The 14,587-nt window shown below is 50.5% G+C and overlaps 2 protein-coding genes across 2 annotated transcripts in view; both read left to right on the top strand.

Moving 5' to 3' along the window:
- Window positions 1-2,051: 2,051 nt before the first annotated feature.
- LOC105567972 (protein dachsous-like) lies at window positions 2,052-8,605 on the top strand. The gene is made up of 3 exons (XM_012023279.1): window positions 2,052-2,244; window positions 8,312-8,512; window positions 8,553-8,605. The coding sequence occupies exons 1-3, from the start codon at window positions 2,100-2,102 to the stop codon at window positions 8,603-8,605; spliced, it is 399 nt and encodes a 132-aa protein (XP_011878669.1). The 5' UTR covers window positions 2,052-2,099.
- A 13-nt stretch (window positions 8,606-8,618) lies between these two features.
- The window catches only part of LOC105567971 (protein dachsous-like), a 45,681-nt gene continuing 39,712 nt past the window's right edge, over window positions 8,619-14,587 (top strand). Inside the window, exon 1 of the mRNA XM_012023278.1 lies at window positions 8,619-8,794. Within this exon, the coding sequence (XP_011878668.1) occupies window positions 8,758-8,794 (37 nt within the window). The 5' untranslated portion in view covers window positions 8,619-8,757. The remainder of the gene's footprint in view (window positions 8,795-14,587) is intronic.

The following is a 14,587-nucleotide window of genomic DNA, read 5'->3' as shown; positions in this document are numbered from 1 at the left end:
TCTCTCTCTCTCTCTCTCTCTCTCTCTCTCTCTCTCTCTCTCTCTCTCTCTCTCTCTCTCTCTCTCTCTCTCTCTCTCTCTCTCTCTCTCTCTCCCCTCCCCTCCTCTCTCTCCCTCTCTCTCTCTCTCTCTCACTCGCTTTGTTTCTTCTGTCTTCTTTCCCACCCCGTCGACTTAATCCACGTTCGACCGATTGCCGCGGCGGCAATTACCCGATCGGGCTTGACCGATCGTAATCTGTCGATCGGATGGCATTATCGATACTCGCTGCGTGCAAAAATTGGAAACCGCTCACCTCGTGTCCCGAACGACTTACAGTCGGCGTTACGCGTTGTACTCGAGACGCACGATAAATCATCGAGCGATACCTATATCGCGTCGCCCGAAGGAAAGTGCCATTTAAGCTGCAATTCAGGTGAGAAGTCTTATTGTTCGAATATCCATGTTGAGGCGAGAACCTGTTCATCAATGCGTACGTATCTATCATGAGTCTGAACGCCCGGCGTAGAATTTAACATTTGATATATGTGCATAAAAACGAGAGAGGGGAAGAATCGCATGAAAAAACGAACGCGTGCGAGTGTATAATTCAAGCTTTATCGGTTTCTCTCGCGGTCGTTTTTCTCGCGAGAACCAAGAGGGGGGAGGGGTGAAGATTTTCGAAATAAAGGACACTCTCTCCGGCCGAGGCGTATTCGCTGAGAGAACAATCTGCCAACGATGCGTTCGCCAGCCGGGGAAAAAATGGGAGGCATTTTCGTTAACGACCGTACGGGAATCTCGTAACTTGTATTACATCGTGGGGTGGGGTAGGTGGCGATGAATCGTCACATAAATCACACACGCTGGAAGCACAGAGGCGTCCATCACCGCCCCCACGTCCGTCCATTCGTTCGCTGGTCCGTCCGTCCGTCCGTTCGTCGCGGTAACGTCTTCGGGTCCTCCTCCGGGAGGGCAGGGAAAGGAAGGTTCGCTCGCAAATTAGTCACTGGGGTCCAGATTACGAATGGGCCACCTCCCCGGCGATCCGCGAGTATCCCGTTTCAGGAACGCCGGACGAAATTAAACAAAGTGCTTCGCCCGGGTGGATTCCGCCTTCGGGGAGGCGCGACGACGTTCGCGTCCTTCGTCATCGTGTTGTTTTGTTGCGGCGAAAAAAAAAGGATTCGCGGAACAAACAAATGGGATCGATAAATTTCAACGGGGAGTCATTCATCGCGAAAACGAATCTTCGGGGAAGACCGTGAACGAAGTTTGACGAACTCCCATCGTACGTTCGGCGTCTCGAATTTTGTTTCTCATCGGATAGTTATTCGTTAACGTTAAATTCTTTTACTTCCGAAAACTCTAAATTTCCTCGTGTTCTCGCAATCTATTTTTTTCCGATTTTACAAACCGCTCAATCACTTCTCGTTATCGCAATTGTGAAACGTATCTGTATTTTCGTTACATCGTTAGAATGACGAGTAAAGTAAAGAATGATTTAACGCCAGTAACTGATTAACCAATGTAGAAAATTGCTTGACGACACTTGGCTGGCAAATTCTAATTAAAGAAATTAACTAACAAACTCTAATTAAAGAAATTAAAGAAATTAAATCAATTAAACATTAAAGAGAAATGACGAGTAAAGAACCACGGTTCTCCATTTCTGCTTCATCCTTTTAAAATCTAGTTGCACAATGCATATACGATAGGTATAGCGATGGATAGAATGATTGCGACACTTTTTTACCGAATTTAGGAACGCGCATTTCGATTCATGTTTACGTTCCAAAACATTTTCTCTGAGGAAAATTTTACTTGAGAAATAGAATGGAAACGCCGAAAATGATTTCGGAATGGCCAATGAGTAAAATATTCCTCGGAAAAGAAGATCTTGGAACGTAACTCTGAATCTAAATGCACGTTCCTAAAGTCATTTGAAAAAAAAGAGGTGTTGCATTCTGTCTTACTGTACGTAGAATTGTGGGATTTCGCACGAGTATCTTGCACGCTCGATTCGTCGTACATCGGAATCGCTGTTTTATCGTGGTGTTAACCTTGATTTATCTTTGTTACAGGTGGATGCCACCGATCCCGATTGCGGCGTAAACTCCATGGTCAATTATACGCTGGCCGGCGGTCGACTGGAGACTGAACAGTTCCTGGTGCGCAGCGACACGGGGGATATTTGCATCCGGTCGTCGCTGGACAGAGAAACAGTGCCCTATCTGGAACTACCTGTTATTGCCACCGATAGAGGTTTGTATTTTTCCTTTTATTGTCAGGCTGTTAAATCATACCTCAATTTTAAAAAGTTCCGTTACCTATCTAGTTTTAGTTGGCTCAATTGTCTGTTACTGTTTCCGGTATTTTGTCTTCTATTATTGTTTACAGCTAAAATGTTGACCCACCGATTACACGATTTCATTTGATTTCACACGATTTTATCTGATTACAAATAATCTCATCTAATTGCAAATAATTTTCTTATTTGCACGTTTAAAAATATGTAACGTTCCTAAACCTCAAAGAGCTGTTAGATTTCCTCAAAATATATTTTTCTTATTTTACTAAGAAGTATTTGCTTGCAGAGGTAATTTCAATTAAGATTCTAGTATTCGGTCACGTGTTTCCTTGCTGGTCTTAACGAAAAGTAAGTATTTGTATTTACCGTTTATTGTTCCAAATTTGCGCGCAAAGGTATATCAACGTTTCAACTCGCTGAGAAAATGTTCAAATTTAATGTTTATTGTCGAGCAAGTGAAGAAACTTGAAAATGAAGACAAACCGATTACACGAGGATTTCGTAAGGATTTCATAATGATTTCGGAGACACTGTGCCACGATTACATCAAGTGGTTAGCCCCTTGGTTTTCAGTTTTCTCTTAGTTTACAGTCAATAGCATTACTGGTACCACGTTATAGTCGGTAGGTAGGTCGAAATATTTTCCTTAAAGGAACAGAATATCCGCAGATATATATACCGATCTCTTCGTTATTATGTGACATCGCGGTCGCGAATTTTTTCGTCTTCGAAACTTGTACCTAGACGCCTAACAACCTCAGCCGTGGCAATTCGAAACCGTTGGCGATGATTCGGTCGCTCGATCGCGAGATCTCTCACGCCATCGCGATCTCTCGTTCCGACGACGTAAGAACAATGCTCGGCTCCGCTATTCGCGTGCAAGCCTCGTGTACACGCACGAGGGCGTCGATAAGAGTTAGCGAGACAAGCGGGGAACAAGTGGAAACGGCAACGCGCGGGGACACGCGCGCAGAAACTCGCGGCTCGGAAAACGGGACGAGAAACAAAGCGACGCGGCGCAACGCGACACGAAGCGGAGAGGAGGATGCCGGCCGCGACTATCGGCCCGTCGAGATCTAGTAGCTCTGTAATAGGGTATATGATTTATGTCGACGGCAGACTCCGCGGCCGTTTCCAACGCGGCGGCTCGCGGTCGCCTTATGGGAAAGGACAACGACTGAAGGTCCATTGATCCATGGGGCTACCGTGCGACCAACAACGGCCATTGCGCTCGCCGCGATCCGACGGCGCTCCGGGAAAGAGGGCGAGAAGGCGGCCGCAGCGTCTGAGAAGGAAAATGTTAACCGGTGGTTAAGAAATGAACAAAGAATAGGAGAACACTGCTATTGTCGGCGTTGCGCTGTTTGCGAACAGGGATGAATGCCTTCTCGCGTAATTGTCGCTCGTTATCGACACGATTGTTCGCGGTGCAACGCCGGCGTTGGCGACACTATCCGGCAGACAATAGAATCGGCCCGGATATGACAGACACGTCGGAACACAGGAAGCGAGTGCCGCAGCGTGCCGTTGCAGTACCGGCGCGAAGTGATTTATATCACCCGCTTGACGGTCATCCCGGCGAGAGGACCGAAAAGCAAGAAGGGACACTTCCACGACTGAGCGCTCTCGACGGCTCGCGATAATAAATAAATCTCGTCTCCCCGTGAGATATATACGTGTACACGCACGCGCGCGCGCTTGAGCGTATTATATCTCATTGTCAACCAAAGACTCCGGCGCGCGGAAATGATTATACAAATACCTTCCGGCGATTCGCACGTCCTCGAGTCCCGTGTCTTAGCGCTTCCTCATGGCGCCGCGCGGCCCGGGACTCATTAATCCTCCTCCTCGCCTCTTATTTTTATACACCGGCGATTAATTCCTCTTATTGCCCGCCAGTAATTCGCGCGGAGAAAATCATTTTGGCGCAACGGCAGTAAAGCGAATCGCGAGCCACCGTGAACCGCGCGGCGCGAGCCAGGTGCGCATGATTTATACCACCTGTTGACGGTCCGCTTCGCGAACGACAACGAGGAGTCGGCCCCCCCTTGTCCCCCGCGCCGTGGCAGTTTCGCCGATGTCAGGAGGTGGAAAGAGGCGCCGTATATCGTCGTCGATGTTTATCGGCGGGAAACGCGGACGATAACCGAACCACGGCGGTTTTATCGCGTTAATAGCGGCGGATAACGCCGCGCGCGTTCGCGGCGATAATTATTACCTGCGCGCACAGGATCAAGGCGGAGATCTGCGCGAGGCATCTCTGCTTACGTACGGATTTTCTTGCGCGAGTTACTTTGCAGAGCCGACCGCGCGGACGAGCGGATGCGGAATCGCGAGACGCCGGCCACCTCAAGGGTTGTTGGACGATAATCGCTCGGGGCGGTTGATGGATAACAAATTTCGAACGATATTCTGTCAATTATTATCGCCAATTAAGATTGAAGAATTAACGAACTAAAATTTTCCGACCTCTCGTTACGCAGCTCCGAGGATATTCCGATTAACTTAAGCCTCTTGCCATAAATTATGGGAGGAAATGTATAACATTGTAAACTCGCGATAGGCAATCAAACCCCCGTTGAAAAACGTCCTCTCAACGCATTCGCTACGCGATGCGATTACCGATATCATCTGGCACGTACATCCGAACTGGATTCTCTACCAGCGGACGGCCTTTAAAGCGGCGGGATCTCCACTCGGCATCGATTACGCGCGAGCGCGATATCTTAATGTAATTTCCACGTTAATCTCCCAGCCAAGTCTTCCGTGTAGTCTCTGTCGTGCCGAGATGTTCCCCCGGCTGATCGGATTTTATCACCCGTCTCGCGATTTATTATCGCGTCGATGGAAAAATATCGACGGTGCCTGTCCTTCCCGTTTCCTGAAATCTCGATATCACGTTTCCGCCTCGCGGTCCTGCGCGCGGGTACAGAAACGCGAAGGTAGGCGCGTCCGTGCGATCCACGCTCCGGAGGTGACTTTATTGGCATCGGCGTCGTAAATCTTCCGGAGAGTTTAACTCCCACCGGCCGTCATTGTCCGCGCCGTTTTCGCGCTTATTTATTTCACCCTCTTGACTCCCGCCGCGTTACCGCGCATAATCTCAGATATGTCACCCGCGCGAGCTTTCAGTTTGTACTTTGTAGCGTGCCCCGGAATTAGTGTGCACGCGTATTTGTATATTGATGAGACGTTTCTTCTCGCCCGTAAAAAAAGGGACGAATTACGATTTTGTACGCGAGGAAGATTTTCGGCCACCATCGACTCTGCGCATGCGATTTAAGGGAATGCTGGAGTGACTCCTCACTTTTTGCACCTTTTGCATCTACAGCTATTAGTTTGTAAAAATAATTGTGTAAAATGCAAATTATGTGGCTTTTGTGTACAGATCGACAGAGTCCCACTAAACCAGAGAACACCATGGAATCATTGAAACTAAATTTAGAAGCTTAACATAAAATAAGTTATAAGTTACGTATTTAAGTGAATGGATTTCTTTTTAGGCTTCTCTAAGCTTAGTTTTAATGGTGACGTGCTGTTCTTTCATTTAATGCGAATAATGGAACACTTTTGATCTGTACGCATAAGTTTTGTAATAATTTGTGTATTAAGGACCGTCTACATTGGAAGTAAGCAGTAAGAAGTAAGAAAACCGTAACCTTCACTTATCAATGTCAAAGCTACTCCTACACTGAGAAATTTTTTCATCGGCCAAACCTATTAAATAGTGTTTCCGATGATTAATTTTTTCGATTACGTTTTCCGATTAAATTATGGATACATCCGATGAAATTTGATTGAAAAACCGATTATATTTTTCAATTTAATTGGATATATTGGATTATCCGATTATATTTAATTGGACATTTTTCTGAGTGTACTCTTACTTCATCTATCGTAGACGATTCTTTACAGAGTGTTGTCACGAATTGACAGTTCTAGATATAAAAAGTGCAAAAGGTGCAAAGTCACGCCAGCATCCCCTTAAGGAAAAATCCTCTCTCGACCTTGGATTGTAAAATGGAAAAAGATATCGGGGTAAAAAAAATGATCCTAATTAAGTCCGCGGGACGCCGATATTTACGGTTTCCATAACGCGCGTGGTGGAACGTGGAACCCCATTCCGCGCGCGGCGTAATTTCGCCGTACGAGGTTGAGCACCGCCGTATACGTACCGGCCGCATAAATCTCTCGCCGGCCCCCTCGTGTCCCCCTGCCGCACGAATCCCGAAAAGAACTCATCCCGACGATCGACCGCGTGAAATTAAAAGGGCCGGACTGCAACGGGCACGAAAATATCGGGCAACGTGCATTAAAATGCCGTTGAACTATCCCCAGGAAGTCGGTATCCGTTCGTACCTGGGCGCACTCTCCGTCTTCCGTGTCGAACGCGAGAGCGCGTAATCAATTTTTTTTGCCTCCTCGAGAAAGAAGAGAAAGAGAAATGCCATAAGTGCGTTATTTGATCTGTGGGAAGCACCTGTGTCCGACAATTAAGAATATTGACCGCCGTTAGGGGCCACGCAATGAGTTTTTTCTTTTCGGCGAGTCTCAGGAATTGACCGCGTCCGCGATCTGAAGATCGATGCTTTCCGATGCATCGATGTTTCACGGACGATCGGACCGTTCTTCCACGTACCGGAGGAGGAGGGACCGTGGTGGCACCGCGGACCCGGGGACCGAGGCTCGGGGATGGGTTCTGACGCATGACTCCAATGACACTCGCACCTATAAATCTCCTCGCGCTCAGAGAGAGAGAGCTCCGCGCGCGGCCGAGTCCATACATTACTATGAATTACGGTTGTAAACCGTTTAAACATCGGCTTACCCGTTTTACATACTGTGTCTTTGATATTAACACTTGCGTCGCGTATCGCCTAAACCCGAGGCGGCGACCGGGAGCTCGCGGCGTCCCGCCGTGATCTCTCATTGCCCGCTAGAGTTGCGCTATCGCGAAACCGCGCACATAGAGGGATAGAATCTGCAGATAATCTCCGATTAATTTCAAACGGGAGACATACGATATGGTTTAGCAATATAGTTGCAGCGTACCATTGACAAAGTGGAACCCTCGCGAGTTTAATACTTGAGTTGTACAAGTAAACTCCTAGTATTGAACGATCGCGTTTATCACTGTCCATGGTGGGCTACGCGGAATGCGTAAGGGCGCGCTACGGAAGTACGGGGATAGCAGCGCGATCGCGTCTTCTACAATGTCCAGTGGTCATTATCGCGCGTAGCTTACGGGTCAATCGATGTATCAGCGGAGCAATTACCCCACGGTGGCCCCACGATGCTCGAAAAGAGCGCGGTCATTTGAGAGGACTCCGTATAAGCTTCTCACGTCTGAAATATTACCGTGAGCGGCGCATTACCCTGCGCGCGGGGGTTAAAAGGAGCTCACGTCGACGCACACGTGCTCACGTGTGTCCGAATAAAACTGGCGGGATACTGGGCCGAGGGAGAGGATGCTGAAAGAAGAACAGGAAGAGAGCGAGAGGGAACGAGAGAAAAGCCGACGGTCAGAGAAAGAGAGAGAGGCTCCCCCGGCGGCTGATTGGGTCCGAGAAAAGGCCGCGGGGGAACGGGACGCTCGTGATTTATGCAGACCGGCTTCGGGCGCGTCCCCGTAGATTCGTTCTCTACACCGGCTAATACCCCGACATTATTTGGCTCGATAAGAGGATTTCGGCCGGGAGTGAAATAAACATAATGTGCCCTCGCGGTCGCGTATCTCTCGCCTCCGCGCGCGCATTGTGGACCCACGGACTCTCGCGAGGTCTCCCCGGCGGGCACCCAAATTCAGCGATGCTCAACTCTGCTTGATTCCGATAATTAATTGCGGATTATAAATCAAATCCGCAATACAAAAGATGACAGTGGCGCTTTAACGTTCCTGCATTTTTATGGGAGATTCGATGACTTTCTCGCTCGATATCTCATCCCTTCCATAATTTATCTTATAATTAATTACATTCATTACGCGTATATATCTAATGATACGCTGTATTCTGTTTGCAGGGGGATTAAGTACGGTGGCGATCGTACGCATCCAGGTGACGGACGTGAACGACAACCGGCCGATTTTCAGGCCGCAGCGGTACAATGTGACCCTGCGCACCGACAGCGCGATGTACAATCCGATCTTGAAGGTGGTGGCGACCGATCTCGACGCCGGCCTCTTCGGCCAGGTCGCCTATCGCATCACCAGCGGCAACGAGGGCGGGATCTTCGAGATCAATCGCGACACCGGCGAGATGAGCGTGTCGCGGCCGAATCTGCTCTCGCGCTCGCCGCTGTATCAAATCAACGTGACGGCGACGGACGCGGCCGGCCTGAAGAGCATCGTCGACGCCGAAGTCAAGATCACCATCTCCTCCGCCGGGCACAGAATCGCCACTTGCGAGAAACCGTATTACACCGTTACGGTCAAGGAGAACGTCCCGCAAAACACCGCCGTCGACATTATGAAGAACACCGCGACAGTGCCAGCCTCACCAACGGGTAAGTCGATCCTTTAGACTGTAAGATATTCTGGTTCCGACGAAATGCCGTAACCCAGGAAGCCCAAACTAACCCGAACGTGATTCCTAATTCAAGGGGGTTGTCAGGATATCAGAAGAAAGACTTCGTCTTGTACTGACACTGTTTATTTCGGCCTCTTACAATCTCGCGACCCCACTCAACGCAACGACCCAATGCACTGTGCTACTAGAGTGACTTACATGTCAACCATCATCATGTTGCTCATCGGCAATATTGCGATCACTTTCGTGCATTATATTAGTATGCGTCGTATATATTTTCTCATTGTTTTCTCACTTGCATTTGGCAGACTTACAAGTAATTTTTCGCGCGGTGACACGGCACCGGCAAGCATAGAGTCATTTGCGATGCCTTGCGTAAGGGCACTTGCATGCCGGAGCTAATCTGGCGGGTCTTTTAGAACGGAGGTACGATCCCCGACTAGCGAATACCTCGGAAACGTATTCCACGCGCGGCGTTACCGCGTTAGCATAGTCGCGTCACGAGTAAAACGCCGAGGACCCCGCGAACGCCTACGTGTGCATACGTGCACGTGGATGAACATTCAGGCACGATGCGCGCAGGCTCTAAAAGCGCATCACGAATGAAGATACCCATTCCGCCTCGCCCCCTCTTTATACAGGATCAAGCAAAGCGGTAACGATGCATCGAACGCCGCGGCATGCTTTCGCACGCTGTTTAGGGCTGTTCGCATCTTACGTAGAGCCGAAAATACAACGGCAATGTGTTGGGCCGAAGGAAAGATTCCGCAAGATGAAATCTGATCAGTCCAATGGTGAACATTGAACGGAAATTTCGAATTTGAGCGAGCACAGGTGGGCAAGAGGGCGAGAAATGGGATTCGCTCGGCAGGGGGAGGCTGCGATCGTGGACGACAACCAAGATGGTGGAGAAGGAGACGAAGGAGGATTTGAGCATCGGTAAGGTCGCGGATGGGTGGGTGGATTGCTCCGTGCCGATACACCGGGACGCGGGGCGGCCGATCGAGGGGGACAGGGCGAAAGGGAGGAGAAGTACGTATCCGTGTTTCCACACTGGTGGTACATCCGATGCAAGATACGGCGCGTCACGACCCGCGCGCCGTATACGCCGATGCGCCGTGTACACTGTCCCGCACGGTATCGAGCGGCACGGCGCGGTACGTTATACGCTCGAGAACGCCGAATAGTTTACACGGTGGTGCCTTACCGGTGGTCGTATTGTTCGCCCCGGCGCGGCGCGACGCGTTGCCCGTTGCCCGTATATGCAGCCTGTTGCATATCAATGCGCGAGGCCGTGCCTCCCTCGCCAAGCGACGACGTGGATCTCTCTCACTCTTCTCTTTTTTTTCTCTCTCATCTTCTATTCCTCTTCGTCATTCTTCCTCCTCGGGGGAGCTTCTTCACTCCTCGTCTCCGTGGTCTCGCTTGTTCCGCTTCGCTTTCTTCCGTTATGCAAAGTTGAGAGAAAGAGGGAGTCTACGTAAGCCGCGCTATCTCGGGTTAAAAAGCATCCCCGACCCCGTGCGATGCGCGGTTTCCACTTGGTCTTGATACCTTGATTCCCCACCGTACCTTCTTCTCCCTCGTAGGAGCGTTTAATCGCGATCATGAAGTGCGGGAGACGAACTTCTCCGATTCTTTGTATTCGATGACGACAATGATGCATACATATGTAACGAACGAGTTTTGAACTGTCCGAAATGCAAATTCTAACGCATTTTTAATCCAGAATTATCTTCATTTTTTGTAAGTTTTACTTTGGGAAAATGAACGCAGCTTGCGCAACCCTTTCTTGTATCCACAGGACATTCTTATACTTCCGTTCTGCACAATGTCGGTTAAAAATCCGTATCCCTTAAGGCTTGGGTATAAAATGTAAGACATACAGCGAAACGCGCGCGCGAGATACCGTGTACATGACACGAAACAACGAGCACCGCCCCAGACACCGTGCATTCAAAGTTGTTCTTCCGGCATCGGCGCGATCGACCGGCCGGCCGGTTTCAGAACCCGACTTCCAATCGGCCACGCGTCCGGCCGCCGTAGAACCAGTTCGCGCAGAAGAACGCGGCCTGACACTCAGGCCCGCAATATTTGACACACGGCAGCCAATCAGATTATCAGATTAAAGTTGAACGGGCCGGCGATCGCCGGCACAGGTGCGGTTCGTTTCGGCTGTACCGGAGAGAGAAAGAGGAATCTCGCGAGCGCGTATTGACGAGCACCGACGAGTCGCGCTACCATTTTGCGACACCTGTTCCTGCTAAGCCGAGCCAGGCGCAGGCGAGGCAGGACGGCACAAACGGCAAAGCCCCGCTTTGCGTTTAGATATCTGTTAGCTCAATGCTGCTGATCGGCTTTTAGCAATACAGCAAGTGATGGTGAGATTTTCGTGTCACGGGGAGAATTTTCTCTTAACCCTTTGAAGCATACATTTTGTAAAGCAAATTTCGCGCAAACGTTTCTAGCGAATTGCGAAAAGACGCGATCGTTAAAGGGGGTGACGGCCGACAAAAGAAGGATCGTTTCGTCGATGCCTCGGAACTGTTAAAACCGACGTAGACGAACGCCTTATTGGGAAGCAGTCGTTTGTTTCGCAGACAGCTGGCTGTCCCGATCCTTCCATAAAACCTGGGCGACAAAGTGAGGAACGCGCTTCATTTTACGGTCGAGTTTATGGCACTTGTGAGGACGAGGGGGAGAATCAACCCGCCGTAATCGCGTCGAGTAGAGAAGACCGGTCTTATCTTATCCGCGGAAGAACGAGCGGCCGGCTCTCAACCTTGCGCCCAGACCGATCTTCTGCCTGAGAGACGGGGAGGGGAGGACGTCTAGAAAATCGTGATGACGCGAATTCGAAGGTTGCAAAGTTGGAAACGGACTCGGGACACGAAATTGGCGGCGGTCGAGCGAAATTGCCGGTTGCCGGCAACGCTCCGTGCCCTCGCTTGACTCGGTCTCGCGAAGGGATCTCGTGGTTACGTACGTAAAGCGCGACACGGGAATGCGAACGGCATGATTGACACGTAGGTCGCCGGGTAGAAAATACGGGACCAGTGACATTGAGACGGGTCACGTTGAGAAATCAGCGCGCGACCGAGCCGGCCAATTGGTGCACGCCGAGGTGGTTTGCCCTCTCGCCGGCTCTCCCGCGAGAGCTCGACGCGGGGCACAGCGCGAAACAAGACGGCCGTTGTTGAACACCAGTTTTGCAACACGCGGAAGAGGCGATAACGACGGTAACAAGCGTCTTCGTTAGAAGGCCAAGGCGCAATCGGCAACCGCTCATCAGAAAGTCGCGCCGTTCTCCATCTCTCTTTCTCTCTCGCGCGCGAATTTCCTCGCCACGCGATCATTTGTACGCCTCGTTGGTGATCCCCGAAGAAAGTCTCGGGGGAAGTAACGTCAAGCGCGTTATGCGCACGCGTAGTTAGACTGGCGTAGTCGGCGCGGTGTAACGAGATAATATCCTTCGCCAGTTGAATATTATTTTGCATTATCGGTTCGCTCGTGCCTCCTCGCGTACTTTCTATTCTTCAGACCATTAGAGTGATTAACGCGGAATCAATTTCAAGGTAGTTTCACCTCGGTACTATTGGATCAAGTACTTTTCGGAACCGGGCACTCTCGTCGAAAGAATGCGCGCTTCTCGAGCGCCGGTCGGGTAGACGCGAGCCGAGAACGGAGAGATCGCAACGAGCAAACGGGAAAGAGAAGGCAAAACGGCAAAAGAGAAGGATGTAAACGCGAAAGAAGGAAGAGATGGAGGAGGAGGAGGAGGAGGAGGTGGACCGTCGTCGTCGCCGAGGTCGCATAAATCGTCGTGAGTCGGATTCCGGGCAGCCGAATGCAAGCCGCCATTGTCCGAGACTTTTTGCCCCTCTTTCCCTACCGAGAGGGGGCTGCCGCTACGGAGCTGCACTCTTTGCATATGCTTTAAATATCGCCGCTCCGCGCATTCGCTTTGAGGGCTCCCAGTACCACTCTCCTCTCTCTCTCTCTCCCTCTCTTGTGCGCCAAGAAAAGACAGCGCGCGCAGTCCGAGGGGCGCAGAGGAGGATGAGAGTAGGAGGAATGAAAGATGAGGAACGTCGAGAGAGGAACCCCAAGTTCGCTGACTGTCGACTCCTCTCGCCCGCAATTGCATTAGATGCACCGCGGCCCCTGCGATTTGTATCCCACGCTGCTCCGAGAGCGTCAGCGTCATCTCGCATCGAGGAGACATAAAATAAGTAGTTTCTTGAATTTACGACGGGACGTAGCTAAGCCGTTCTTATCAGCCCCTCGTGGCCGTCCGCGAATTTAACTGTCCGAATTTCCTCTAGGTAATGATGCAAAAAGTAAATAAAAAAAAAGAAGGGTCGTGAGACGAGAATCGACATTTCGGGAACTACCTCAGCCGTGCGGCTCTAATCTTATCCGCGCGACACGTCGTCCGTCTTTAACGAATTTAACGATGACACCATAAAGATCAGCGCCGCACTGGCAAGTCGTTTAAGACTGGTTATAAAGATACATCCGGATATAACGCGTGAAACGATCTGGCCGTAATGTCCCGGAATAGGGCATAATCCACTGCTCGCGTCGATGATCAAATCGTAAGAAATGCTCGTCCGAGTTAGTGATATTTCGCTACTCCGTTTTTATTATTAATTATCGCCGGTGTATCGCGATGTTATTCCGTAATGCAGTCCGACTGCCCTCGTAAGTATGACGTTCGGCTGCGCTAGATGTTCGGCGAACGAACGCGCGCACCGAATTCGTCAGGCTCGAAGTATGCATTCCTTCCACGAACGCGATCCGAGGGCACGTCTCTCGTCGTGACGTACGTCGCCCCCTTTTCTTCGCCACTGAATCCCGCCGTCGCGTTCCTGCTCTTCGTCCTCGTCTCGATTTCCAGCGGACCTCTCCTCTTTTCCTCTATCTCTATCTCTTCCCCCCGTTCCCTCCCCTCCGCACTCCTCGATTGCTCTCTCGCGCACGTCGTGCTTTCGCTGGACTTGCAAATTTCGCGCGGCAATCGCCTCTGTGGAATCCATGGCGAGCACGGGCCCCGGCGGACCCCGCAGAAAGGAGGAGGGGCCCCGACCTAAACTCGCGCCGAGAAGATTCGCGGATCGAGATAGCGCGGCCACTGCCACGCCGGGACGACGAATGCTCGCGGTCTGATTTGCGTAACGTTCCCGGAATTTCGTCCGCGACGCCCGTATCCCGCAGGCCTCTTCTCCGACCATTCTTCGACTTCGACTACCAATCTCCCCTCTCGTGGCTCCCCCCCCCCCCTCGCAGATCGTTCTTCATGTACTTCGTTCTTCGCACACGCGCGCGGTCGTTGCTCGCCGGCACTGCTGCCGGGGTCCGATTGTTATTTAAAATTATGCGCGCCATTAATTCAGCACGCCACCGCCTTTGTCCCCGAGGTTTTAATTAGTTTCTTTTGCGCACGTCCGAGCGGAGTCCGAGGAGTACAAAGTTGCGCTTGGTGTACACATAATTAATTTGCCCTGTCGCCGACTTTATATCCGATGTTTTCATTACTTCCCTCCCGAGTGTTGGCCGCAACGAAAAGTAATTTTTTTCGTCAATGGGTCTCGATTATCATCTCGTCTTATCTGCATTTGTATTTGTGACATTTATCTGAATATCGCCGACGTAGTATCAATTTTTTATCTTAATTCCCGCGAGTTTGTCTTCCGCACGCTAATTTATATTGTTCACTTTTGATAGCGCATACATGGAGAGAATTTTTTCTTAAAATCTATCCTGAAAA

The sequence above is a fragment of the Vollenhovia emeryi genome, unplaced genomic scaffold (genome assembly GCF_000949405.1).
Source record: "Vollenhovia emeryi isolate VEMERY1.0 unplaced genomic scaffold, V.emery_V1.0 DF939133.1, whole genome shotgun sequence".
NCBI classification, from domain to species: Eukaryota; Metazoa; Arthropoda; class Insecta; order Hymenoptera; family Formicidae; genus Vollenhovia; species Vollenhovia emeryi.
This window is presented reverse-complemented; position numbering and strand designations above follow the sequence as displayed.

What these genes read in the sequence shown, in the direction of transcription:
- LOC105567972 (XM_012023279.1), top strand. Translation starts at nt 2,100, where the DNA reads ATGGTCAATTATACGCTGGCCGGCGGTCGACTGGAGACTGAACAGTTC. An exon ending in TGTTATTGCCACCGATAGAG is followed by an intron (nt 2,245 to 8,311) that starts GTTTGTATTTTT and finishes TTCTGTTTGCAG; the next exon opens with GGGGATTAAGTACGGTGGCG. An exon ending in CATCACCAGCGGCAACGAGG is followed by an intron (nt 8,513 to 8,552) that starts GCGGGATCTTCG and finishes CGGCGAGATGAG; the next exon opens with CGTGTCGCGGCCGAATCTGC.